The sequence below is a fragment of the Apium graveolens genome, chromosome 9, assembly GCF_009905375.1.
Source record: "Apium graveolens cultivar Ventura chromosome 9, ASM990537v1, whole genome shotgun sequence".
Taxonomy (NCBI): Eukaryota; Viridiplantae; Streptophyta; class Magnoliopsida; order Apiales; family Apiaceae; genus Apium; species Apium graveolens.
Genome location: NC_133655.1, coordinates 17,641,952 through 17,668,942, shown reverse-complemented (window position 1 = coordinate 17,668,942; position 26,991 = coordinate 17,641,952). Strand labels below are relative to the sequence as shown.

Genomic DNA, 26,991 nt, shown 5'->3' with positions numbered 1-26,991 from the left:
TCCTTTTAGCAGTTGATTCTCATAGGGGGGAAGCAAGAGAGATATGTGCTTCTCAACAGGAAATGTGGTTGTACAAAAGAAGCTGATGATGATTACTTCAAGACTGAGAAGTGTTATCTGGCAGAGATTTGAAGAACCAAGGAAATGAAGATGAAACTACATGAAGATCAGTTCAGTGCTAGAGGAACAGGCATCTTTCATTTCAAATACTCAAGAAATATGGAAAAGAGGTATTTGATCCTGAAAACCAGTAGCATTATTTACAAGTCCTGGTACTTTACCTATTCAAGTTGTTAGTTGAGTTATCCTCTCTATTTAATTTGTTTGTTAGGTTTAACAATCAAATGGGGGGAGATTGTTGGTGAGACTGCGTAGCTGTATTAACAGTTACGTGATAACTCAACACAAGAACAATACTGGAACATGACAGGTTAATAATACTATTTTTACACAAGAAATCAGGAAGAAATAAAGACAAGGCAAATACAAAGAATCAAATGATTAGAAGAAGGCTTGAAGTCTGTTTACAGGTCAATGAAAGAAGCTCATTAATATTTTCATGCCTCAGTAAAGAATAAAGGTTAAAGACTTTCAAGGTTTTAAAATTGATGAAGATTCAGTATATAGTGCTACCAGAAGATTTCAGTGTATTGACATTGATTGAAGATAGAAAGTGTTCGAAGCATAGGAATCTGAAGAATTGAAGACATGGTATAGAAAGAGGTAAAGAAGACAACTGCAATCTTGAAGTTATACTTACTGACAGGAGTTCATTTATATGTTCAACGTCGGTGAAGAACAGTGAATGAAGTATTCAAGATTGTAGTAGCAATGAAGACGGTGTCTAAAGTACCAGAAAGGATTCTAGTGAAAGTATTTTTGTTTATTGATAGTCAGTGTTCGAAGCAATAAAGTTGTTGCAAGCTTAACAATTTAATCAAGCTATAATACGAAGACCTGAATCGGGGTTAGTCGTCTGTGAACGAGACCAGTTGCACTAGGCATCAATAGCTCGTGAAAGGAATCTCTGTATTATATATAGAAGAATTGTTAAGTTGAGGAACGTACTTGGATTGAACGTTTATCTGTTAAAGTACGAGAACAGGTGCGCGGGGTATACAACTAAGCGGCTCGAGGGATTGGCGAAACTCAAAGTTTAATTGTTAAATTAAATAAATTTATTTAATGGACTTTAATATAATTTATTTAATAAACTTAAAATTATTTATTTTATAAACTTTAAATAAGTTTATTTTATAAATCTAAATTAGTTTATTTATATAAGTTATATTTAAGTTTATTTTATAAATTAATTTAGTTACAATTTAAACTTAAATAAAAAAAAGGAAAACAAAAAAAAGAGAAAAAGAAAAGAAAAGAAAAACAAATAAAAACAAAAACAAAAACAAAAAGAAAATATAAAAAGAAAAAGGAAAAGAAAAAAAAAAGGAAAAACAAAACAATAAATAATAAAACAAAAAACCTGTCCAACTTTTGTTGGTGGCAGGTTGAGTAATAAACAACCAGACCAAGTAATGGTCGCAGGTTGTATGTAAGTTGCTTTTGTTTTATTAGTAGTAGGTTACTAAATTAAATGAGCTAGTCGCCGGTTGATTTTCTAGTCGTAGGTTACAAGGAATATTCCCTAATCTTATCTCTCTACTCAGCCATACATTATTGATAAAAAGTCTACACAAGCAGCAGATCAGATTCAACAATTGATTTGTTCTGTTCATCTTCTCTCCCAAAGAGCTGGTGAAAATAGAAGCAAAGAAAAATAGAGGAGATACACACAAATCTATATCAGTTATTCTTCTCACCAGAGTAACATTATAATACCCGATTTAACTCTTGTATATTCATAGGGGCATTATAAACGTTACCCGGTAATTAAATCCTAGTACAAACAAAAGCTAGATCATTATATAAGATTTGATTTGTAAATCTTTGTAGGAGCTAGGAACTTTGTTGTTCTTAGATTATAGCCGGTTAATTTATTTACCGGAGTGTAGCAACACCCCTCGAGGATTTATATACGAATATATACTTCCCCGAATATCTTGTGTTCCTCGTTTTATTGTTTCAAACACTATTCCTCTCAAGAACACGAAACCACTAACCGAGCACAAAAATTTTATATCCACAAAAGATTCAGAAGAATTTTTTAATTTAATGATTATCGTATTCAACCCCCCTTCTACGATAATTTGAGACCTAACACTGTGGCTTCCAAGACATGACCATCTTGACTTTCCAGATTGGATATTTATGTATCTTCATGATATGAACTTTAATTGTTTCATACTTACTCATGGTGCTGCTTATCTGTGATGTGGCCGGGGGTGGTGGCGGCTTCAGATTCAGATTGTGTGTTTCTTCTTCTCCTTTGTCTGACATGGTTTACTGATTTTCAGATCTTAAATTGTTTTTACGTTAACAGCAAGCTCTGATACCAATTGTTAGGCCCTTAATCAAATGTAGAAGGGGGTGAATATAGTTAATACAATTAATTTGACAAAGCTTCAACAGATTTAACAGTTTTTATATTAACTGATAAAAACTTATTACAATCGTACTCTCTCAAAAGGATGAACAAATATCCTTGAGAGCTGCTGGGTTATGCGAAAGATATAACAATATCGCAATGCATATAACATACACCTAATATGTGTTTTATATAGAGCAAAGCTACCAAAGTATAAAGAATCTTATTCTATTAACAACAGGGAAACCTATACAATTGCTTCTGAGATAAAGTCCTTCACCGCCTTGAGTTCCTGTTTCCTTTTCCTTATCGAAGATCAACTGAAGTGAAAATACTGATTTTATCAATCGTTGACATCATCATTCGTTGACATCATCATCCGTTGATATCATTATCCGTCGATTATCAACATCTGTCGATATCATCATCATCCGTCGATACTTGTAGTCATCATTCGTCGATGCTTGTAGTCATCATCCGTCGATACTTCTGATAGTTTCTGTTTGATATCATCAATTGCTCCTAACAATCCATTTTTCAAAATACTCGTTAAAAATAAATTATTACTTCTTAATATCACTTATGTTAAATCTCCAAGCATGATCAGTATAAATGTATTATTATTACACATTTATATTAAATTTGTTAATAAATGTATTATTATTATTCAACATTTATATTAAATTTGTTGATGATACAGATGGAGGAATGGTGAGTCAATTAGATATTAAAATGAAACTTTACAAATCTAAGACAAATCCAAGAGAGAAACTTTATCATGTATCTAAATATAAAATTTATTTTTAATTAAGAAAAATAAAAACTAGATCAGATCCTGATATCAAGTTTTATGAAAAGTTGTAATCCGGATCCGAATACGAATTATGTAAGAAAACCGGATCGAATATCCGGTCCGAATTATTCAGATTGGATATCCTAATTATCGGATATTTTAAATCGGATAGCAGATCGGAAAATCGGATATTCCGGTTTTCAGATTTTTATGCTCACCCCTACATTTAGGCCTTGTTCAGAATTTTTTTGGGAAGGAAGTAAGTGATACGGAGGTAAAATATTTTCAATCCAAAAAATGGGATGAAAGTTTTGGAGTGAAAGTATGTAAAATTTATATTTATCACTACTTACTTTTGTTTCTTTTAAAAACTCGAGACTATGATTAGGAATGAAATTAAAACTATTTTACTTATTTTTCACTTTTTTCCACCCTTTTAAAACTCGGGAACTCTCTTCCACGGGCCGGGCGTGTCGTGCCGAATTTCTGGCGGTCCGATTCAATGTTCAAAGAACTCGTGAACGGCACGTGGAAGTGAACGAGCCGGGCCGATCCGTGCCGATTTGATAAACTGATAAATTGTGATCGGCGCGTGAGTTAGGCGGTCATTCTGAGCTAGGCGAGTTATGCGAATACGGGCCGGTCTAACCGCGAGTTGGCGAATTAGACGAATAACCTGTGTGGATGGAAAATGGAAGTGGAAAAGCAACTGGGCAAGTGGTCCACTAAGTTTGTTTTTTAATTTATTTTTTTATGAATGTTGGTTGGCAAACAAATTACTGTGATGTGACTCCATGGATAAATATTTTGAGATTGTCACTTTAAGTTATGAAAAAGTAACAGGTTAAGAGAAATATTTAAATAGGAATTCCATTTAACAACCAGAGTTATGGTCCGAGCCGGTTAACCGCGGGCCGAGTCGGTTAACCGCGGTCCGAGCCGTGCCGGTTCGTGCCCATGAGTTCAGGATGAATTCAAGCGTGCCGGGCCGGTCCGGTTCCGGGCCGGTTACGGTTTTCAGCTTTCCAATTCGTGTTCGGTTCGTTGTATTTACCGGTTCGAGCCGAATATTAATTCGGCACATGGCGGAGCGAGTTTTACGATTTTCTGGCGAGCCGAGTAGCGAGCGGGCCGAGCCCAACCGCTCGTTTGGCCGGCTCTAACTCTGATAGATTAAATTTTTTGTTCAATTAAATGAAGACCAACAAACCATTTCAAATAGTAATTGAATCTTTTCAAAAAAACAAGTAGTAATTGATTATTCATCTCCGGAGATTGTGTTTGAAATTGTTATTTCTTTCTTCATGGTGAAGTCGGCGGTAAACCAGGCCAACTTCTTGAAAGTAAGACCATTTCAAAAGACAAATAAAAGTAAAAATAATTTTCAGCGTACCATGACTCCATGAGTACATATGCAGAAGTTATATCGACTTTAATGAACTTTCTCTGAGTAGCATTAACTTAGAATGAGTACAAAGTTGAAAAAGATCAATTTATCAAAATGCCTAATTTCAGATCCAGCTCATGTGTTCGGTAACTTCTCTGGTTACAAATCCAACAATGTAACATATGACTTGTAAATATAATAAAAAAAATAATATTTTAGTGATTTAAAAAATTATTTTAAAATATTAATTCCAGTAACATGACTTACAAAAATATCTTATATAAAAGTAATAATATTTAAATTACAAGAGAGGGAAAATATATATAAAAAAGAGATTTGGAGGAAATTAATTTTTATTAAAAAAAATAAAATAGGACATGTATAATAGTGCCTAAAAAGCATTTCAAAATATTTTAATTTTTGTTTTCAAATAAAAAAAATCCTAAATTTTGATTAAGGACATCATGCCCATAAATGGCCTCTTTAGTAGGGGGTTGCACCTGGATTGATTGAGCTGTTTGCCCTTTTTAATGACCCAACCCATTTAATAAGGATTACAAAAATATCAACCTATTAAATTCACAAAAATTATGAAATCCAACCCTTTTAATTATGTGATAGGTTGGGTGGAGTTGTGTCAATGGGGTTGAACAGTTTCAATCAGAGGGAATATTGTCCCCATTTTTTTCTTCTAGAAAGACAAGATACAAAGGATAAGATAAAGAGAATATGCAAGAATATACAGGAATAATAATTAAAACAAGACAGCTTACAAATAAGCAAATATACAAGCAAGTATATATCCAAATAAAATACAAGAATAAGCAAAGATAATAATTTAAACAAATTTTTATAATTAAAAAACACACCTATACAAAACAATCATCTGAAAATTAGCATACCAATTAGAGAGTACAGAATACATACTGTGCATACCATAACAAGCAAGTGATATATAAAAATCTCAATAAATGGTAAATATACAAGTCTCAACCAAGAATATACAAGAGAATAAGTAAGAATAAACACCGATTAAGGTAATACACAAGAATAAATCAAGATATTCAAAGATACAATACATTCATAAAAATTAAAAAATTAAGAGATATAAGGGCTTAAAATTAACTGAAGATTCAATATATACTGAGCAAAGATTGAGTTGCAACCAGAGGAGTGAGTGAGCGAAAAGCATGTCTGCTACTACCTGTTACTTGTTAGGGTTATGTATAGTTTTTTAACAGCAGCCCAACCCTGAGGGTTTACCTGCATATCAGGCGAACTAAGTTAGATCGCATTTAAGCGGCTTCAGGAGGCATAATCATAAAGTCTACTTTAGTGGAATTCGAACATCTGACCGAAAGGATAATTATTCCCTCTTTAATCAACTGAGCCTAGTCTTGAGGACGGATTATGTATAGTTTAGGTTAGATCGAGTGGGTGAAATGTAATTGTAACTTGTTTGCAAGGATTAGAAATGGGTTGAACTGTTAGTCTGAAGTGTAATAAATCGAAAATGAGTTAGGCCTTTATATAGTAGTACTGGTTGGATTGGGTTAAGGTTTTATTTATCTAAATTTTGACCCAACCCATTATAAACGTCCTAACTAAAAAATAACCCAATTAACCTACGATCTTGAATGGTTCAATTTGGTCGGTCAAAGACACGTAGGACAACCCATGACCTGCCCTACACTTTAAGCCCTACTCTTTAGTGACCAACCATAAACTAATAAGCAAGCAAACCTTACTAATAAGCAAACCTTCAAGTAAGTATAAGGGCCTTTTTTGCCAATTAACTTATAAGCCCGTATATGTTTATTGACGAGTATTTGTCAATCCAACTTATAAAAGTTGAATTTAGTTGAATGTTAGAAATGACGTACTTTTTTTTCACTTACTTTGATTTTTCACCTTTTTATTAACTTTAATTTTAAAATTTATATTTTTACATGTCTTTCTAATTTAAAATTTATGAATTAAGATAAGTTTAATTAGAAAATATTTATTTTAATTCATTTATGTAAAATAAATTCAAATAAAATTATCCAAACACTTATTTAATTTATAGTATTTATTTACTTATCACTTTTAAGTTATTTATTCATTTAAAATTATAAATTAATTATTTTAAGATTTCCAAACACCAAGTAAATACTAGCACAGCTGTCCAATGTTGTCTGAGATTCGGTGAATGCATGAGAATTTTAAGTTTAGCTATAACAAAAATTATATTTTAAATTTGGCCACCACTGCTACATATATTAACCTCTAATTCAAATTAGTCGATTCAATATAATCATAATGGTTTTACTAAACAAATACAATTAAAACAGTGAATGTTCATTAGTTAAGTTCTGTGTGCGTCTCAATTGTCGGCTGGTGGAAAATGAAGAAACGCGTGATTGTTGCACTAGATTGCCAAACTTCCGCATATGTATAGAATACAAAGAGTATAAATAGCCTACCCTTGCATGCATTTCAAATCATCCTATCTACTAATAACTTCCTCTCCATCTCAAAATATTCATATCCCCGGTCCACTTTCATAGTCAATGGCTCCATCTTTTTCCGATGATTATACACATTTTGCAGTAAAAAAAGGGCATGGTGTCAAGGGCATTTCCGAGCTCGGCCTCAAAGCATTACCAAAGCAATATATTCAACCTATTGAAGAGCGAATAGACTTGACAAAAGTCCTGAATAAAGAATCCATTCCTGTAATTGACATGGCAAATTTAGATGATCCGAATGTAGCTGATCAGGTTGCGGATGCAGCTGAAAAGTGGGGATTCTTTCAGATTGTGAATCATGGAGTCCCCCTTGACGTTCTAGAGAATGTTAAGGAAGCCACCCGGGCCTTCTTTCAGCTGCCTGCTGAGGAAAAGATCAAGTTTTCGCAAGAAAATTCTCTTACAAAAAATGTTAGATTTGGAACAAGTTTTATTCCAAAAGCAGAGAAGGCTCTTGAGTGGAAAGATTACCTCAGTCTCTTCTACGTTTCTGATGAAGAGTCTTCCAGATTTTGGCCATCTGCATGCAAGTATGTTAAAACATTATGATTTCATTTTTCATTGATTTAAATACATTAGGTCTGGAATAAAAAACTAACCTCACCTAGCCCATCTACATGCGATGCAATGCACTACATGCCTTGCGCCTTGCACCTTGCACTAGCTAGACTTTCAATGTTCTAACCGTATAATTTGTTTCAGGAACGAAGCAGTAGAATTCATGAAGAAGTCAGATTTTGTCATCAAGTGGCTGCTACAAGCCCTGATGCAAAAGCTAAATGTGGAGGACATGGACTCAAAAAGACCACTTCTAATGGGCTCAAAAAGAATCAACCTCAACTATTATCCAACCTGTCCGAACCCCGAGCTCACAGTTGGAGTCGGCCGGCACTCTGATGTCTCCACACTCACATTTCTCCTTCAAGACAACATCGGAGGATTATACGTCAGGAAAATGGAAACGGATGCATGGATTCACGTGCCTCCAATAACAGGATCAATAGTGATCAACGTTGGTGATGCTCTTCAAATCATGAGTAATGGTAAATACAAGAGTGTTGAGCATCGTGTTGCTGCTAATGGAACCAATAACAGAGTTTCTGTGCCTATCTTTGTTAATCCCAGACCGGAGGATATTATTGGCCCGCTACCTGAGGTTCTCAAGAACGGAGAGAAACCGATCTACAAGCAGGTTCTGTACTCGGATTATGTGAAACATTTCTTCAGGAAAGGTCATGATGGAAAGGAGACCATTGATTTTGCCAAGATATGATCTTTTTCTGGAATTGGAAAATGTTTATATACGGACTCGTCAAGAGTTATGCTTCTGTTTGAACTTTGAAGTACTATTCCATATTGGAAATATTTTTTTATCTGTTGTAGTCATTATTGGCTATTGCTGGGGAGAAAATGTAATGTCTTACTCGGTATCAACTATTATGTACTGATATTAAATGATAAATACATGGTTTATTTATACCATTATTACTTTTTCCCTATTATTTTCTATTTAATGAAATATATTAGAATTCATTTAAGTGATGAGAAAATGAAGGATTTGAGATAACTTAAGTGATAAATGATTTATCTATGGTGTATTGTTTCTCATTTATTATATTATATATTCAATTTGAAGACATTTAAGCTCAATGATTAAAAACAGTTTCCAAGTTTAATTTTTTTTATAGTTTTCCATGATCAAAACTTAAGTTTTATAATATCTGTTTATACTATTGTAATTGTGAGAAAAAATAAACTATCTCCTACCCCTGAATGGAAATTAAATGTACTATACTTGCACCGGCACTGACAAGATGTTACCATCATAATGATTTTCTCTTATTCTTAAGTTTGCAAGATCGACTTAGTTTTATATTTAGTATGTTTGGTTTTAGATTCTAATGTCTTTGACAACCATTAATTTATTTAAATAATTCTAACTTTATATTTCTTTCATATTTTATTTTTTAATCTAATTTTATATATATAAAAAATGATAAAACACACAACATTATTATATAGGCTATAGTATATCATGTAGCAATTAATAAAATTATGTATTGGTTTACGACTTTAATATAAAGTAAGTACTCTATTACTTTAAAGACAAATATAAAATTGAAGATAAAGATTTCAAACTGAAAAATATTTCATGCAAAAAATTAAATATAGTTATTTCATGCAAAAAATTAAATATAGTTATTGAAAATACACTTAGTTAGGAAAGTTTCTCTTCATACATAAATTTGAAGATGCAGATTTCAAACTAGAAAATGCTTGTACAAATCTCAAACTAGAAAATGATTTATACACAAAAAGCTATGGGTAGCCAAAAGATAATTATGCATATGTTTTGTATTTTGTAAGAGCAAAAAATAAATTATGCAATGTCAAGAATTATCTATTATCTAAAAATATTATATAATTGAAAAAATAGTGAACCACATAAAAATTATTTAACAAAATTAGGACAAAATATAAGTACATGCAACACTTTCATGGAAGAAACATAACAGGAGAGTACAGACCGTTGAATAACAGCAATATGCATGATTTGCACATGTTCATATATCACTTGTACAAAAGGTCAATACGTCCAATCTTTGCCATTCTTCAAATTCACAACCAGTTTTTCACTAGAACGATTGTTGGTTTTGTTTCAGCGTGTCGATATTGTCGGCTGTGTAGTGCTAAGGTAGAAACTAAGAAACCCCGGGTGGTTGTTGCATTAGTTGCCAAAATGATGGATTACACATATTAATAGCCTAGCATAATATCCATTTTTACATCATCCTCTTCTTTTCGTTCTCCCTAGCCTCTATACAAACTTAATAAACACAAAATTAATTATCTGATATATTCCGTTTTCGGTGCATCACCTTTCGAACATAATGACACCATCTTTCTCTGATGATTATACACATTTTGCGATTAAAAAAGGGCATGGAGTAAAGGGAATCTCTGAGCTCGGCCTCAAAGCTTTACCAAAGCAATATAAATAAACCTCTCGAAGAGTGAATAGACTTGACAAAAGTCCTGAATAAAGAATCCATTCCTGTAATCGACATGGCAAATTTAGATGACCCAAACGTGGCTCATCAGATTGCGGATGCAGCTGAAAAGTGGGGATTCTTTCAGATTGTGAATCATGGAGTCCCCATTGACGTTTTAGAGAATGTTAAGGAGCTACCCAGGGATTTTTCCAGATGCCTGCTGATAGCCTATAATAACTCAGGCCCAATAGTAGGGGCCAGGGCCCAATAGCAAGAGCCCAGGAAGTACTAAGCTCTAACCTGTAAGGGCCCAGGACACGTGGCAATATTACCACCGTCCAGGTACCCGGGATCCAAAACGTTCCTACGGTCCGGATCTGGTAGTACTCTGACGCATCCCAGGCGTCCAGATGCCCTACAGTCCAAAAGGCCAACCTACGGTCCAGATTAAAAGGTACAAACCCCTAAACCCTAGTAGGAGGCCTATAAAAGGTAGAACAGAAGGAAGGTTACAGGTTACAATCTCACATACTCTCTCTCTCACCTATACTTACATACACACACGTACACACCATAAATATATTCGCATAATCCCCGTTTTGCCCTTCTTCTCCTTAAAACCATTTCTCATTCTCACGCCGGAGGTGCCGCGGGGACGCCACCCCCCTCCGGTTCTGTTTTGTAGGTTCCCACCCTACAGCTACACCGCAAGCCGACGCCGTTTCCGTCCAAAAGGAGTTTCAGTCCGGGCCCGGCAAGGAGAAGGTCCCGGGGTGATTTGGGATTATCATTGGCGCTAGAAGGAGGGGTCGAACCTCCGCCCAGTGGTGTTCATATCCGCAACTCCTACCCCACCCAGCAGCTTGGAATAACATCCCCCAGTAAGAGCGCCACTACCAATCTCTTAGATCTGTTTTTTACGAGTTTTATTACTTTGAGTTTGTAGTACTATTGAATAACCATGACTATGAGAAAGAGCAAAGCGGTTGTTTCTGCCTCTTTCCTTCCGCCTCCTCCCCAACCCAGGGATGGAGACATGGAAGATCTGGATGAAGGGCCCCCCATAACCCAGACTCCCTCTCAAAATCTCCAACCAGGAGACCAGAGAATAGTTATTGAAAAAGCTGCCCATAAGCACACTGGGGCCCCCGCCAACCCATGGGGAAGCATGACCCCGTAACAGATACAAGCGGCAATGGACCTGTGGAAGGAAAAGCATGATGCCGAACCTGAGACCCGCCCAGAGGATCAGCGAGAACGGTCCGGTGAACGGTCCGGAGAATCTCGGGGATCCGTCTTCGACCGGATTGCAAAGAATTTAAAGAAACCACCAGACGATGCCAGAGATGAAATAAAGAGAGCTGCCCTCCGTGAGAGAATCCGGAAAGAAGAAGAGGCTAAAGCCCAGGAACCTATCGAAAAGAGAGTCCGGGAAGAAGAAGCAAAGCTAAAAAGAAAGGCACACCGGATTCATGTTTCTTCGGACTCGGAGCCAGATAAGGAATCCAAGCAAGAACAAATGGCCCGGGTCCTCCGGGACCTTAAAAGAAAAGTGGAAGGCGACATGGAAGTAGGAGCGGAAGCCATCCCGTTCACGAATCAGGGCTGAAGCACTTCAATTTTGACTCTTTTGATGGACTAGCCGACCCTGAGGAGCATATAAACTATTTCGAGCAAATATCTAATATTTATGATTACAGCGACTTAACTAGATGCCGATTCTTCGCATCAACGTTGAAGGGGGGTGCTCAGAAATGGTTCAGTCGTTTTCCGTCCCGGAGTGTGGACTCCTGGAAAGACTTCCGCGAGATATTTTTGAAAAGATTCAGGGCCAACTGGATGAACGAGTTGCAGATGTGTCATCTAGAAACAATCCAGCAAAGAAGCAAGGAGTCCCTCCCGGAATTCATCAAAAGATTGCAGGAAGCAGTTAACCAACTCTCCAACTTAGAAGAAAAGGAGGCAGTGAACATTTTTCGAAGAAATTTGCACCCGATATCTTGTGAAGGCTATGTTAAAGACTTGATTCATAGAGAGCCCCAAAGCCTAGCATCAACATACGCATTGGCATCAAAGTTCATAATGGAAAATGATTTCCTCAAATCAATGAAGATGAATAGAAGAATACACGATGATGATGAGTCTCCGGAGCGACGCTCGTCGTCCCGAAAAGACAAAAGATACAAGCTTGACAGGCAAGCTAACTACATTCAGCAGTCCCGGGAACCCCACCCCGGGATACATACCCCGAATCAAGAAAGAATGAAAGGAAACCCAAGACCAAGAAGGAACCCAAGCCAGAACCGGAGTGGACACCCCTCAACAGGCCCCGGGATGACTTTTTACGTGAAGTCAAGGGCAAGTCGTTTTATTATCCGCCAAAACCCTTGCCGGCGCCACCCGAAAACAGGGCCCGGGACAAGCATTGTGGCTATCACGAGGATCATGGCCATACCACTGAAAACTGTTTCTCCCTCAAGATGTTCATAGAAGACCAAATCAAGAAACATGAATCAGTATCTTCAAAGGGGCTCAAATGACAAAGACAGAGCCCCGGGAAGAGGCAAAAATGTGGTGAATGTTGTTTTCGGAGGAACAGTCTCTCCACCTCGGAGCCCGGACCAGGAGAATGAGGTGATGATGATCCAGAATCTGGATGATGAGCCGATCTGCTTCTCTTATTCTGATTATGAGGTGCTCGATCCGGACCACAACTTGGCATTGGTGGTGACCCTTGATGTCGCAAATAACGAGGTAAAAAGAATCTTAGTTGACAATGGTTCCTCTGCTAATATTGTATTCGAGCACACACTTAACAGGATGGAGCTCGGCCACCTCCGAATGGACCCCTGTCTCGAAGATCCCTTGTACGGATTCGGGAACACGATGATTCCAATCCGGGGCATCATTTATCTCCCCGTCATCTTTGGGACCGCACCCCGACAGGTCTCTCATATGATGAAATTCTATGTGATAAGCGCAACCTCCTCATATAACATGATCCTTGGAAGGCCCACTATCACCAAGCTCGGGGCAATCCCCTCAACTATTCACTTAAAACTCAAATTCCCCACCCCGGGAGGCATTGGAGAATTGAAAGGAGACAGGGAGATGGCAGGGAGATGCTATGGTCAAGCACTTGTCATGGCAGAAACGGAACCGGAAAATCGGAAGAAAATAATGTCCCTACCAAAGGGACAAAGCTGAAAGAAGCATCGAGAGCACCTTAGTAAAAGGGCCCGGTTGGATGTGAATATGATTGAAGAGTCCGGATACAGCGTAACCAACGCTGATGCCCAGATTCAGAAATTTGTAGAGAACAAGGAGAAGACAAAGGTAGAACCTGCCCAACAGAAAATCGAGGTAGATTTGGAACCTGGGAACCCCACCCAGAAAATCAAAATTGGCAAAGGCCTGGAAACCACATTCGGGAAGGAGCTCATCGATTTACTAAAGGAATACGCTGACATGTTCGCTTGGTCCCCGGAAGACATGCCGGGGATTGATGAATCCGTAGCTATACATAGCCTGGACGTAGATCCAAAGAAAAAGCCAATCAAGCAAAAACGAAGGAACTTTGCCCCTGAGAGACAGCAGGCAATTGACCAAGAAGTTGAAAAGTTGTTGAAGGCCGACATAATCTGTGAAATTAAGTATCTGGACTGGCTAGCCAACGTTGTGTTGGTCAAGAAACCTAACGGAAAATGGCGAATGTGCATGGATTATATAAGCCTCAATTCGGTGTGTCCTAAAGACTCCTACCCCTGCCCAACATTGACCAGCTGATAGACGCGACCTCGGGCCATATAATGCTAAGTTACATGGACGCCTTCTCGGGATACAACCAGGTCAAGATGAATTCGGCAGACATCGCGAAGACGGCATTCATCACACACCGGGCTGTTTACGCTTTTGTTATGATGCCGTTTGGGTTAATCAACGCCGGAGCAATATACCAGAAAATGATGAATACCATCTTCAAAGATCAACTGGACAGGAACATGGAATCTTATGTCGATGATATGATCTCTAAGTCGGTCACAATCCTAGAGCACATCCAGGACCTCCAAGAATGTTTCGACAACTTGAGGAAGTACAACATGAAACTGAACCCAGAGAAATGCGCGTTCGGGGTCCCCTCCGGGAAGTTTCTTAGTTTTCTAGTCAGTGAAAGAGGAATAGAAGCCAACCCGGAGAAGATCAAAGCTATAATGGAAATGACGGTCCCCCAAACTCAAAAGGACATTCAAAAGCTTGCAAGATGCCTAGCAGCCCTTCGAAGATTTATCCCAAAGTTGGCAGAGAAATGTCTGCCTTTCTTCGAGCTATTAAAAGGAGCCCAAAACAAAAAGCTCATCGACTGGACCCCGGACTGCCAAACAACGTTTGAGGAAGTCAAGCGACATCTGATGAACCCGCCTATTTTGTCAAAAGCAAAGCCCGGGGAACCCCTTTATCTCTATATTGCAGCCGGGGAGAGAGCAGTGTCTTCAGCGCTCATTCGGGAGAAAAATGGTTCACAGACCCCGGTATACTATGTAAGCCAAGTCCTGAAAGACGCTGAAACCCAGTACCCAAACTTGGAAAAATTCGCACTGGCTCTTGTGCACTCGAGCAGGAAGCTAAGACAATACTTCCAAGGCCGGGAAATCAGGGTAATCACTAATCAACCACTTCGCAAAATCATCCACAAGCCAGACTCCTCCGGGAGGTTAGTCAATTGGGCAATCGAGTTAAGCCAGTTCAATATCAAATTTATCCCGAGGACAACTATAAAAGCCCAGGCGTTGGCCGAATTCGTCATGGAATGCACCTTTTCGGAAGTCCCGGAGACACCTAAACCCCAATCCGAAGAAGAAAAGGAGGCTAGCAACCGGGATTCTTGGACATTACATGTTGATGGTTCGGCTATAGCCGAAAGGTCCGGAGCTGGCCTGATCCTTTCCAGCCCGGGCGGATTCACAATCCAGCAGGCCATAACCTTCGCCTTCAAGGCAACAAACAACCTGGCTGAATATGAAGCTCTACTCTCCGGACTCAGGTTAGCCAAATCCCTTGGAGTAAGGAATTTAACAATTTATAGTGATTCTCAGATTATGGTAAGGCAAACCAATGGTGAATATGTCGCAAAAGATCCCAAATTGGCCCGGTATCAGGAAATGGTTAGAGCAATCCTGGAAACCATCCCGGACTCAACCATCTTCCAGATAAACAGAGAGGAAAATGCGAAGGCAGACGAACTATCCAAGCTCATCCAGAATACTTCAGATTTAAGCAGCTCGGTTTACTTCGAGGAGCTTGGAGCCCCCAGCACCGATCGACCTGAGGTATTATGTATTAGTAGCCCGGATAACTGGATGACTCCTTACATAGCCTATCTCAAGGACTGCACCCTTCCGGAAGACCAGAACAAAGCGCGGTACCTCAAGTATAAGGCTGCATGCTTCTTTTAAGAAGACAATCAGCTATACCGGAGAACTTTCTCTGCACTGACTTTAAAGTGCATTGATCCGGATGAGGCGGATTATTGTCTCCGGGAGGTGCACGAGGGAATCTGCGGGGATCACCTAGCCGCTAAAGCTCTAGCATACAAGGTCATCAGACAAGGCTACTATTGGCCCACAATCCACGCTGATTTAGTTGCCTATGTGAAGAAATACAGCAAGTGCCAGAAGTTCAGCAACGTGCCGAAATAAGGTTCAAGCCTCCCCGGGTCCGTTCTCTCCCCAATCCCATTCGTTGTCTGGGGAATTGACATCATGGGCCCTTTCCCTCGAGCAAAAGGGGATCTTCGTTATGTTCTGGTAGCAATAGATTATATGACTAAGTGGGCGGAGGCCAAGGCTATGAGAACCATTAACCAGCAAGACTGCATCAAGTTTGTGGACATGATTGTAATGAGGTTCGGGATCCCGATGGTTTTAATCTCGGACATCGGGCCACAGTTCGTGGGTTCGGATTTTGAAGCCTATCTCAAAGAGCTCGGGATAAGGCACAAAAAAGCATTTGTGGCCCATCTACAAGGAAATGGACAGGTCGAGGTCACAAACAGAACCATACTCCGAGGTCTAGAAAAGAGACTGGAAGACTCTAAAAAGAACTGGCCGGATGAACTCCCGAAGGTTTTATGGTCATACAGAACTACCTCCCGGACGGGAACTGGGGAGTCTCCATTCAAGCTTGCCTATGGTACAGAGGCCCGGTTACCTGTAGAAACCGGATCCCCCTCTCATAGAGTGACCAACTTTGACCAGGTCTCCAATATAGAAGGCCTCAGAACCAACCTCGAACTCCTGGATGAAGTAAGAGATCGGGCCGTAGAAAAAATGGAAAGCTACAAGGAAAAAATAAAACTTTACTTCGCAAAAAAGGCCAGGATAAGAGAATATGTGGTGGGAGATCTAATGCTCCGGGACACTGAAGCCTCGGACCCAACTAATCAAGGGAAACTGCAGCCGAACTAGGAAGGCCCTTATATAGTCAAGGAAGTGATCCATCCGGGAACTTACAAACTGAACTACCTCAGCGGGACCGAGGTCCCCAACACCTAGCATGAAACCCGTCTAAGGAAATTCTACCAATAAGGAAAAGGTGCACATTCTGGGAACACCTCTACATTTATACTATGATATTTTGATGTAAGCGCTATTCCCATTCGCCCCAGAATATAATTTTTGCTTTCAATATGAATCAAAAACTCTACTTTAAGCGTTCCATAATTTGAATCAATTTCATTATGCTTCTTATTTATCTGCCATCAGATTTAAAAACACAGCCCATGTGTACTTTGCAAATTTTTATCAAATGGAAATTTACCCCTGCCCAGGGTCCTATAAAAACTCAACCCATGAGTACTTACAAAATTTCTATAAGATAAATATTTTCACCCCACCCCGAGGTCTGTAAAAACACGGCCCATGTGTACTTTGTAAATTTCTATCACATGGAAATTTACCCCTACCCGGGGTCCTATAAAATTTCTACAAGTTAAATATTTTTACCCCAACCCGGGGTCCGCAAAAACACAGCCCATGTGTACCCCAAAAAATTTCCTAACATATACGAGTCAATAAGAAAGGAATGAAAGAAAAGCACAATCATATTAAACTACCCCGGGGAAACACACCCCGGGGGGCAAATCGAAATCATTCAGATTACAAACAAGTTAAAAAAGCCAAAAGGCTCAGTTCGGAATGGCTTAAACTAAAAACAAGGAAATAGAAATTACATGCCAAAAAATGGCAAAGTTTTCAAACTTCGGCTGCAGGATCGGCGGGGGGAGAAGGAGGCTGCTCCGGGTCACCTTTTGGTACGGGAGGCTGCTCGGCAAGTGGCGATCCGGGAAAGGGAGGAACATTGCGAGAGGTTCCGGCACCAGACTCCCTTGCCTGGATGGCTTCTTTCTCCTGCTCTAGCCGCATCTCCTCCTCAATTTACTTCTCCAAGAAGACATCGATTGTACCTTGAGGCTCTTCAACAAGATACTTGGAAGCCACATTCCAACAGATCTGGATCTTCTCCAGGGCTTTGTCATTCAGCTCTTCGAAGTACGTGGGGTTGCCCCGGAACCCTGCCAGAACCTCCTCGGGAGTGGGCCGGGCGGCAAGATCATCCTTCAGCTTCTTATTTTCAGCCCTCATCTCCCGGACAGAAGCCTCGGCTCGATCCTGCCTCTCCCGGATCTCGTCCAAAAGCTTCTTATGAGCAGCAACCTCCCTTGCACTTGCCTCCTTCAACTCCTGTACCTCCCGGGATAGCTTCTCGGATTCAGTCTTGTAAACCTCGGCAGCATCAGCCTTCGCTTGTAGGCTCCGGGTTATGCAAACCAGTCCAGCGACCCGGGAGTTAGCCTGAAAACATTATAAATCGCGATTAGAAAATAAAAATACAAGAAAATAAGAATAGGACAAGTAAGAAAAAGGCTTACAGCAGTAATATCCTCCTGAAGCCCGACCAGAAAGTCATCGAGAGGCTCATTCCTGTACTTCTTCCTCTCCGCCGTGCTAGCATAGTTCTCAAACAGCTCCCTCCGGCGAGTCTCTGGGGTGAAACTAGCAAGCAGGGCCTTCAAAGTTTCCGGAGTATCCGGGGCCAGGTCAACAACAGCCTTCTTCGAAACAGGGCCCTCGGATACATCATCACCTTTCTCCCCGGAACCAGTAGGAGCACTCTTCCTCTTCCGGGGTGCTGGGACCCTTGTCACATCCCCTTGCTGCATGTCCTCAACCCGGGGCTCGTTGATCACGATCGTTGTCCTCCCCGGACGAGACAACGCCACCTTCCGGGCCGTATCATCACCCTTGTTATTCCCAGTGGACTAACAATGAGATTTACAGAAGGGGGGTTGAATGTAAATGTCAAAACTTTTTCAAGTTTTGAGCAATTTCTAAGGCTAAGTATTTTTGAGAACAAGTGTGTGAATTGCTTGAAGCTAATACAGACAGATATATATTCAAACACAAATGTAAAGAACACAAAGAACTTAAAAACTTTTCTGGTGGATTTGTTGTTCCACCAGAGATGTGTTATTTCAGAAAATCTGTGATTCAAAGAATTAAATCACAGCTGCTTCCTAGTACAAACTAGATGATTTTCTCTCTGGATATTTCTAAACAGCTCAGGAAAATTCTTATCTAATTACTAGCTGCTACTTGGTTTATATATCACCAAGTTTACAAGTGAAGACAAAACTGTAAAATATAATTAAAAAGATTCTTCACGTGTTTCTTCTTCATTTCTCTATCCAATGCAATTTAGGCTTGGCTGTAGATCTTTGAATACTTCCTTGTTTGCATCAGAATGGAAATGCTGCATTTTCTTGATTCCTCCTAGAGGCTTCCACATTCCAGTTTGTATCTGTCAACCCATGTGCCTCTGTCAGCTTGTGAATTGTCACTATCAACTGCTAATGAACTAAGCATCCGTTGATGCCTTATCCGTTGAGGCTTTATCCGTTGAAGCTTTATCCGTTGATGCATTATCAGTTGAAGTCTTTATCCGTTGAAGCACTTATCCGTTGATGGATATTATCCGTTGAAGCTTTAGAGACATCCGTTGAAGCTTTATTTCTTATCCGTTGAAGGTCTTCAATATCAGTTGATACTTCTTCACTTATACAAAATTACAAGGCATGAAATATTTACAATTAGCCCTCCTATTTGCATATCCACTAGTAGTCAACATGACTGATACTTTCCTACAACATCTAAGAATTACAACTTGAATCCAGAGAATGAAATGTGCTACAATACTAAACTTATTGCTAAGTAAAGCTACTCCTTCAACGGATAGCCAGGATGGTCTTATCCGTTGAGGCTACAAACACTAGATTTCTACTTAGGTGTTTTGTTTAACTTATCATCAAACTAATACACATATTCCTAACAATCTCCCCCTATTTATGTCTACTAGAACTGTAGGCATAAATTTGGGTTTAGCTTGATGATAACAAAACACTTGACAAATATATAAACTGTAATAAAGCAGAAATTCAAAAGTGCTACAAAAATGTGTATGCTGAGATGGAATTGAAGAATTACATTGTTTCCAAGGGTGCTCCTTTAGCCTGAGCAGATTAGTTTCTTTTCCTTTGATTCCTTGTTTTCTTTCCTAGCCTCCTGTCATTCTCCTCTATTTGAAGTTGAAGTTGTCTGTAGAATTCAGCTTCATCTTCTTCATTGATGTCCAACTTAGATTGCATATCCTTGAGAGTTTCATTACTGGCAATCTTGAGCTAATCTTCAATTCTGAAAAATCTTCTGACTCCTTTGTTATCTCTAAACTCCATCAACCAATGAGGTGATTTGTGAATTGTAATTCCTCTTTCTTGAATGAGTAATGTTCTAGGCAAGTCGTTGGGCTCCCTCCAAGTTTTCCTTATGTTGGCAATCTTGTTGAGAATCTCAGTCTTGGCAGTCCTGATAAAGCCAGAATCCCTTTGTATGGCTGAGTAGACTCTAACCAAGGTAGAGTAGCATTCATTCAAAATTCTGTAAAGAGGCCAAGTTCTTTCCCCAACTCCTTTGTATTTGAACACTAGTCTTTCTGGTAGTTGTCTGTAGGCAGCTATTCCCCGTACTTCCTCCAGCTCATCCAGATAGAGTTCAATGTCTGAAAATTCTTTTATGTCACAGATGTGAACATAATCATCCTTAGAGGCTTGAGGCTTAGGCTTAGGCTTCTGTGTGAATTTGATTGAGGCTTTAGAGGGTGTTGATTTGATTCTTCTTTTCTGCTTCTTTGATGGTGGAGAAGAGGTTAGGAAGGTGGGCAATTTGATGGTGTCCCAATCAATTGGTTCCTCCTTGGGAATGATTGTTTCACCATGAATGTTCATGAAGGGGTTAGGCACAATGGGTTCAGGAATAGAGGGTAGTGGTTTGGATTTGGATTGGGTTTCTTCAGTCTTATCTACCATCTTTCTCTTTGCATTGGCCTTCTTTCTGTTCCCTTTCTGCCATTCTTCTCTTTCCTTACTTCTCTCTTCCATATCAGTATCAACCATGTCCCCCATAGCTTCATCTTCACTTTTGTCTTCAATTTCTTTCTGTTCTTCATCCTGACTTGACTTTAGCTGTTTTTCAAGCTTTGCTTGTGCTCTTTTGTCAGCCTTTAGCTGTTTGGCTTCTTCCTTCAACCTTCTGCTTTCTTCGCTCTTGGCTATTGAGAATTTGGGATGTCCTTGCATCCCACATATGCTCTTTCCCTCTCTGAAGATAATAGCCATGTTCCTCCTTACAGCCACATCCATGGTCTCTTTGAGCTTTAAGATACTTCTACCCAAAAGCTTATCCTCATCAGCCTTTGGAAGAGGAAAATCCACTTCTTTCAGAGGATTCTTTGTAGAGTCCTTAATGGATCTGTTGTTGGGTTTGAGAACCATAGGTTTCAGATCCTTGGAAGAAGTCTCTCCAACCTTATTCCTCCCTACTGGCTTGAGCTCCATAATAATTGATTCCACTTTTGTGCTATGCTTCACAGATTGTGATTGAGAAGTTGTAGAACCAAAAATTTGTTGCATCTTTTCATCAATCTTCTTCCTTTGCTCTTTGACTTGCAATTCAGCTGCTGCTATCTGGATTAGATCAATTCCATCAAGCTTTCCTTTGATTTGAATAATTGGAGAAGTGGTGATGACAGGAACTAGTACTTGAGATATTTGAACTGTTGTTGATGGCTCTCCTTCCCCTTCCCCTTTATTCTCCCCCTTTTTGTTATCATCAAGAGTAGGGGTCAATCCTTGTGCATTTGCCAGCTGCATGAGTAGATTTGTTTGAGTTTGTTGATACTGAAGAATGGTGACCATAGAGTCTTCAATGATCTGAACTCTGGTTTCCAATCTGGCCAGCCTCTTGTCAGTATCAGATTCTTTCCTCAGTCTCCCCAACAAATCTTGCATAGTACCATAAGGTATGACTGAATCCAACTTCTCAGCATTGTAGGATTTTAGATCAGCAATATCCTGCTTGAGCTCATCCACACTTAGATTCTGTTTGAAATGCTGCAACTGCAAGAGATGCAGAGATTCCAGATGTAACGCCCCAAATCCGGGGTCAAGATTTAGTGTTACTTAACCATTATTACATAAAGTAAAGAAATAAATAAATAACCCCTTGAGTCCGGATCTTTTACAGGTCATGGTATGAAACAAGAATCTAACCTTCTACAACTCACTTCAACTATAATACAAGTATATATACCTTTGAACTAATGCTCTTATCACATTCTTCTAACACCTTCAACTTCTCGCAACGGAAACTTCTCTAACTTCTGCTGTCTATCAAATCTATTCACTTTAATCCTTATCTGTTTCTGGCAGAAATAAGAATTGACAAAGCAAGAGTGAGCCAAAAATGCCCAGCAAGTATATATTTTGAGTTTCAAGCATTAAAATCAAAGAAAACTTCCGGATAAAATCTCTGAAATATTTTAAAGAACGAAACACGAAATCATTTAAAGGATATACTTTATCAACTTAAAATCAATTTGATTTGCATTGCTATAAATCACATAGGACTTAATGACATTTTATAAGAACTTCAGAGATCGCGTGTTTTCAAAATAGCTTCTGGTAACACTTCATACTTGAGCAACGAATGCAATAACTATTCATAGAACGACGTTCAAGAAATTCCTAACTATTCAGTATCCATCATTATCGACTAAGTTTCCATAGACTTAGCCTGCTAAACCAGCCTGATAAGGATGGGTTGAATAATTAAGAAGATCTCAATTCATTCAAGATTCTAACTATCACTGAGTAACTAATGCTGCAGCAACAATCTGAACCTCGAATTTATTTTGAAACATTGTAATTTTTCCGAAACTGAGTGCTAAGAAAGAATAACTTTAATTCATAATCACATTTTTCTTTCAAGAAGGAATGCCATTAATGGCGAACAACAATAAATTGGACTGAACACTAGAAACCAACATATGCACTATAACCTGCTGATCAGTCAGGAGATAGTGCGGATCTATACCCAACTGCATAGACCCAACCAACATATGGGGCACCCAGGCAACTATGGCCTAAAGGGTCCGATCCATCTCCGGCCCATAGGATCCAGCTCATCACTGGCCCTCATAATAATCATCCAGCCCGTAGAGTATTTTGATATCAAATCATTCTGATTTCAAAACATCCCAAATTAGGGTTCGCAAATAACCCGAACGAATGGGTATTTGCTCAAGAGAGCAATCGAATTATAGGAACAAGAATTTAAAAGAACTGGCATAATAAGAGTAATTGCAGCGAAATATAAAACAGTTAACTATTCTGAACTTAGAATAGGAGAGAATAAATATTTGCAGTATTTAAGGAGAAAGGTTAGGAATACTTGCCTCAATAAGCTTTAGCCGTTATTATTGGTTGACTTTGGTTCGACTTTGTCGTCCACCTGCTATTCTATTCTCAATACGATCCCAACATTCAGACCCTTTGGTTTGAACTTCGTTGATCTCGATGTCTAATTTTCTAGATCATTCCTAGTCTGATGTCACGTCTCGGGTCTTCCGTCTAAAACCTACAGGGTTGAAATACCCTAATTCAGATAACCGCTTAAACTTAACATCAAATTGTCATCCTATTCTACCCATACGATTTCATAACCGAATTCATATTTTTATGTATTATCGAAATACTCATAGCAGTTATGGTTCACATCTTTGAAATTCGGTTCGGTATTTATTTTCAGAAAATACGTATACTCGTCGTTTTGAAAACAGGGTAATCGATTATTTATAAATTATCTTGTCTTAATCGCAGTCCAGTTCATATAATATAATTGTATATGATTATTCGACGTCTCCGATAATTATAGGTTACGTTCCCGTATTTTCGGAATTAATTTCCCGAAAATCGGGCAGCGTTTCCTTTGTTTATCGGCCTACCCGTCGAAATCAAATCGACGTCCATCCACAACAACAATCCAATCACAACAACAATCACAACATAATTTAATCCACAATCCAATTACCAAGTCCCAAACTCCGATTCGCTTAATTATTAATACTATTTGTATTTTGCATTTTCATTCGTATTTTTATTTTATTCCCATTTTCGTTTCACAACTAATTTACCAACTATTTTTATTTAATTAATAACGTAGGACTCAGATAGAAATCATCATCGCCCACCGTCGGCTCGCCGAGGCTCATCGCCGACGGCGGTAAAATTTTGCGGGTACCCGATAAATTCTCGGGTTTCCAACGCAAAACTTCACCGATTAATTTTAATAATTCCGCAACAATTCTTTTATTTCACGAATTGCCATCAAATAATTTCTGCAGAAAATTAAAATAAAATTATAATTAATAACGGTTTCAATTTGACACAGGAGAACGCGCGCAACGCGCGTAGGCAACATCACACAATCGGAACAACAGAGACACAATCGGAAAGCCACAGAAGTCAGGCAACAGTTTCACCATCAACACACACTGAGTTCACACACACACACACACAACACACACACGGTACATAGAACACACACACAGCTTGCACACACTGCATATATATATATACACGCATAATATATACGAATACACGCAGCAAAAGCCAACAGAAACCGGGCAATTACCGGAGAACAGAACCACAGACCGGAAACATAGGGCGGTGCCAGAACTCACCAAAAAGGAGAGAAAAAAAAACGGGAACTAAAAAGGGAATCATGGAGAAGGAAGAGACACAAGGAGGACAGCAAGAGAAGAGAGATTTTTGAGAGAGAATGAGAGAATTGAAAGAGACCAGAGTGGAGAGGGAGGAGAGAAACGAGAGATTAAGGATGAGGTTGAGGGAAAGGCGGTGGGGGGTGCAGGGATGATTTGGGGGCTTTTTATTTATTTTTTTTTTTTTCCTTTCTTGTTATAATTATCCTGACTCGTACCGCACTTACTGATTTCAACGAATAATTTACGAGTAGGAACAACCCAAAAATTTATCAGAACAGATTTAAAATTCTCAATATAATTTAAAACTAATATTCTAAATTTTCATGATTTTTAAACCATTTTTAACTTGCCAATCATATCCGCATTTTAACGAATTAACGAATAAATGCGGGAGTGAATAAAAGCCAGAAAATTACCGGAATAATTTTAAAATTCTCGAAATATTCTAAACTTAATAAAATATGTATCTCAAGATTTTTGAAGCATTCTGGAATTAAATACTGATTTTACAATTAAATAAAATCAGGAAATCATTTAAAATTAAATAATTAATAAAATATTGATTTCTAAATTTTATAAACCCCTAAAAATAATAAATAAAATTTTAAAACAATAAAATAATTTTAGAGACAATTTTAGCATTTTTAAGAATAAATATTCAATAAAATCGCTTTAAAATGAATTAAATGCATACAACTCGATAATTTATTATAAAATTAATCTTCGCGTCCAACAATTCACAAACAATTGATAATACAGCAACACATAGCTGACAGAACCATCACATATTTTATTTATTTAATAATTTGATAATTACATTTACAGATCGGTTCCGAAAATAGGTTACTTAGCCGCTAAGTAACTGAAAAGACGATACCATTTTAATACCAGAATTAGATAATTATCAAAACAGAGCTTCCTATAAAATTCTTTATACGAAATTAAGGTAATAATGTCTCGCCTTTTGAGAATAAGGGTTCTTATCGATATATAAAATGATTTGCGTATCGAAAATTTCATACCGGTACTCCTACATATCAAATCGTAACCCGGATCGAAAAAGTTAAAACACGGAAAATGTTCGGAATTACCAGATTAGGTTAAGAAGGAGTTTTCGGAAGAGTTTCGGGTTGTAAAAACGCAAAAACGATTGAAGTCGGACGATTCCCGGCTTTATAAAATAATTTTTTATAATTAATCAGAAAATAATTAATAATTCATAAATCATCATAACATCATTTAACATTCCAAAAATTTTCCACAAAAATACCTTAATTATCTATGTTTTATTCTGCACATATTAAAATTAACATACTCGCATCTTATTACATACGAACATCCAAATATTAGTATCAAACACCAAATAATTCACCAAAATTCATATAATATTCACATAATAATCATATATTGATATAAATAATTACACGATATTTCCCGGATGTTACATCCTTCCCTCCTTAAAAGGATTCTGTCCTCAGAATCATGCTAAAGAACAGACACTGATACATTTTGAGTATCTACTTAAAATTTCTTAGGACTCACTACTCTAATCTCGTTTCAACGGTCTCCTGCCGTCATCAAATTTATCAGTTGCTTATGCAACTCCTAATTCAATCTTTTATTTCTCACATTGAGAGCTAAATTACTCTTCATAGTCATACACACATGAATGCCTTATAGATTCCTTATACCAGTGACAACAAGACCAACTCATCCACACTCACTCTATCTATCTCATTGCCTCAAAGGACTAACTTAATTCACACTAATCTTCTTCTCTTTCCACTTCTAATAGTTCGTGTTCATGAATTTTCTATTTTCACTGACTGTTCTATTCTACTTTTCATGTCTCCTTCTATTCGATTAGCCTGGCCTATGATCGTTTCTAATCGTATTCAAGAATCTTTAATCGGTTTCTTGCATTTCCTATTCGTCTGCACCCGATGTCCTAGGTTCATGACATCTGATGCTTCGGAATGTTCTACCTCTAATTTGGAAACTAAAAAGGAAAAATCTCGACAATTGCATCTACTCACCATCTGGTAGCATACTTTTATTTCTTTCCAATCACTATCGAGTAGATTTATCGAGCGAGAATCTCTTATCTGAAGAAAGTACATTAATTTGGAATGGAATGAATCATAACTTTATTAAAAACCCGGTCTCTTGGTACTAATACTCATATTGTTGTCCTATCAAATTAGATATCAATACGAACTTTGATACTCACAATGTTTCCTACTGAAGTTAACATCACTCATCTGCATTAATACCACCTTTGATATTCAACAACAAAGTAAGTATCAGCATAACCCAGAAGACGGATTAAAACTTATTCTTTAATTTCTAACTTTTCCAATTCTTTTAACCATTTCTCAACAATCTTACTGATATTTACCCTTTTATTTCTATTTGAAACATCTATTCTTAAATGGACCTTTCCTGTTTGGAGTTAACCACACACCGGAGCTCATAATCAATTATAACCAGAATTCATATCTTTGAAGCTGAGAATCCAGCTGCTATTTCTCAATTCTTCGCAAGCATATCTTCAGGCGTTCAACTTGGTCTTCCTCAGTCCTTGAATTAGCGAGGATGTTATCAATAAATACAATCACACTATCCCAATACTCCTGGTACATTGTGTTTAC

At 38.2% G+C, this 26,991-nt stretch overlaps 1 protein-coding gene and 1 pseudogene across 1 annotated transcript; both read left to right on the top strand.

The window, feature by feature from the left end:
- The first annotated feature begins 7,152 nt into the window (after positions 1–7,152).
- Positions 7,153–8,652, top strand: LOC141682862 (feruloyl CoA ortho-hydroxylase F6H1-3-like). The gene is made up of 2 exons (XM_074487548.1): positions 7,153–7,705; positions 7,878–8,652. Exons 1-2 carry the CDS (start codon positions 7,218–7,220, stop codon positions 8,446–8,448), a joined length of 1,059 nt encoding a protein of 352 aa, XP_074343649.1. The 5' UTR covers positions 7,153–7,217; the 3' UTR covers positions 8,449–8,652.
- A 1,381-nt stretch (positions 8,653–10,033) lies between these two features.
- Positions 10,034–26,991, top strand: part of LOC141685066 (feruloyl CoA ortho-hydroxylase F6H1-2-like) — a 74,955-nt pseudogene continuing 57,997 nt past the window's right edge.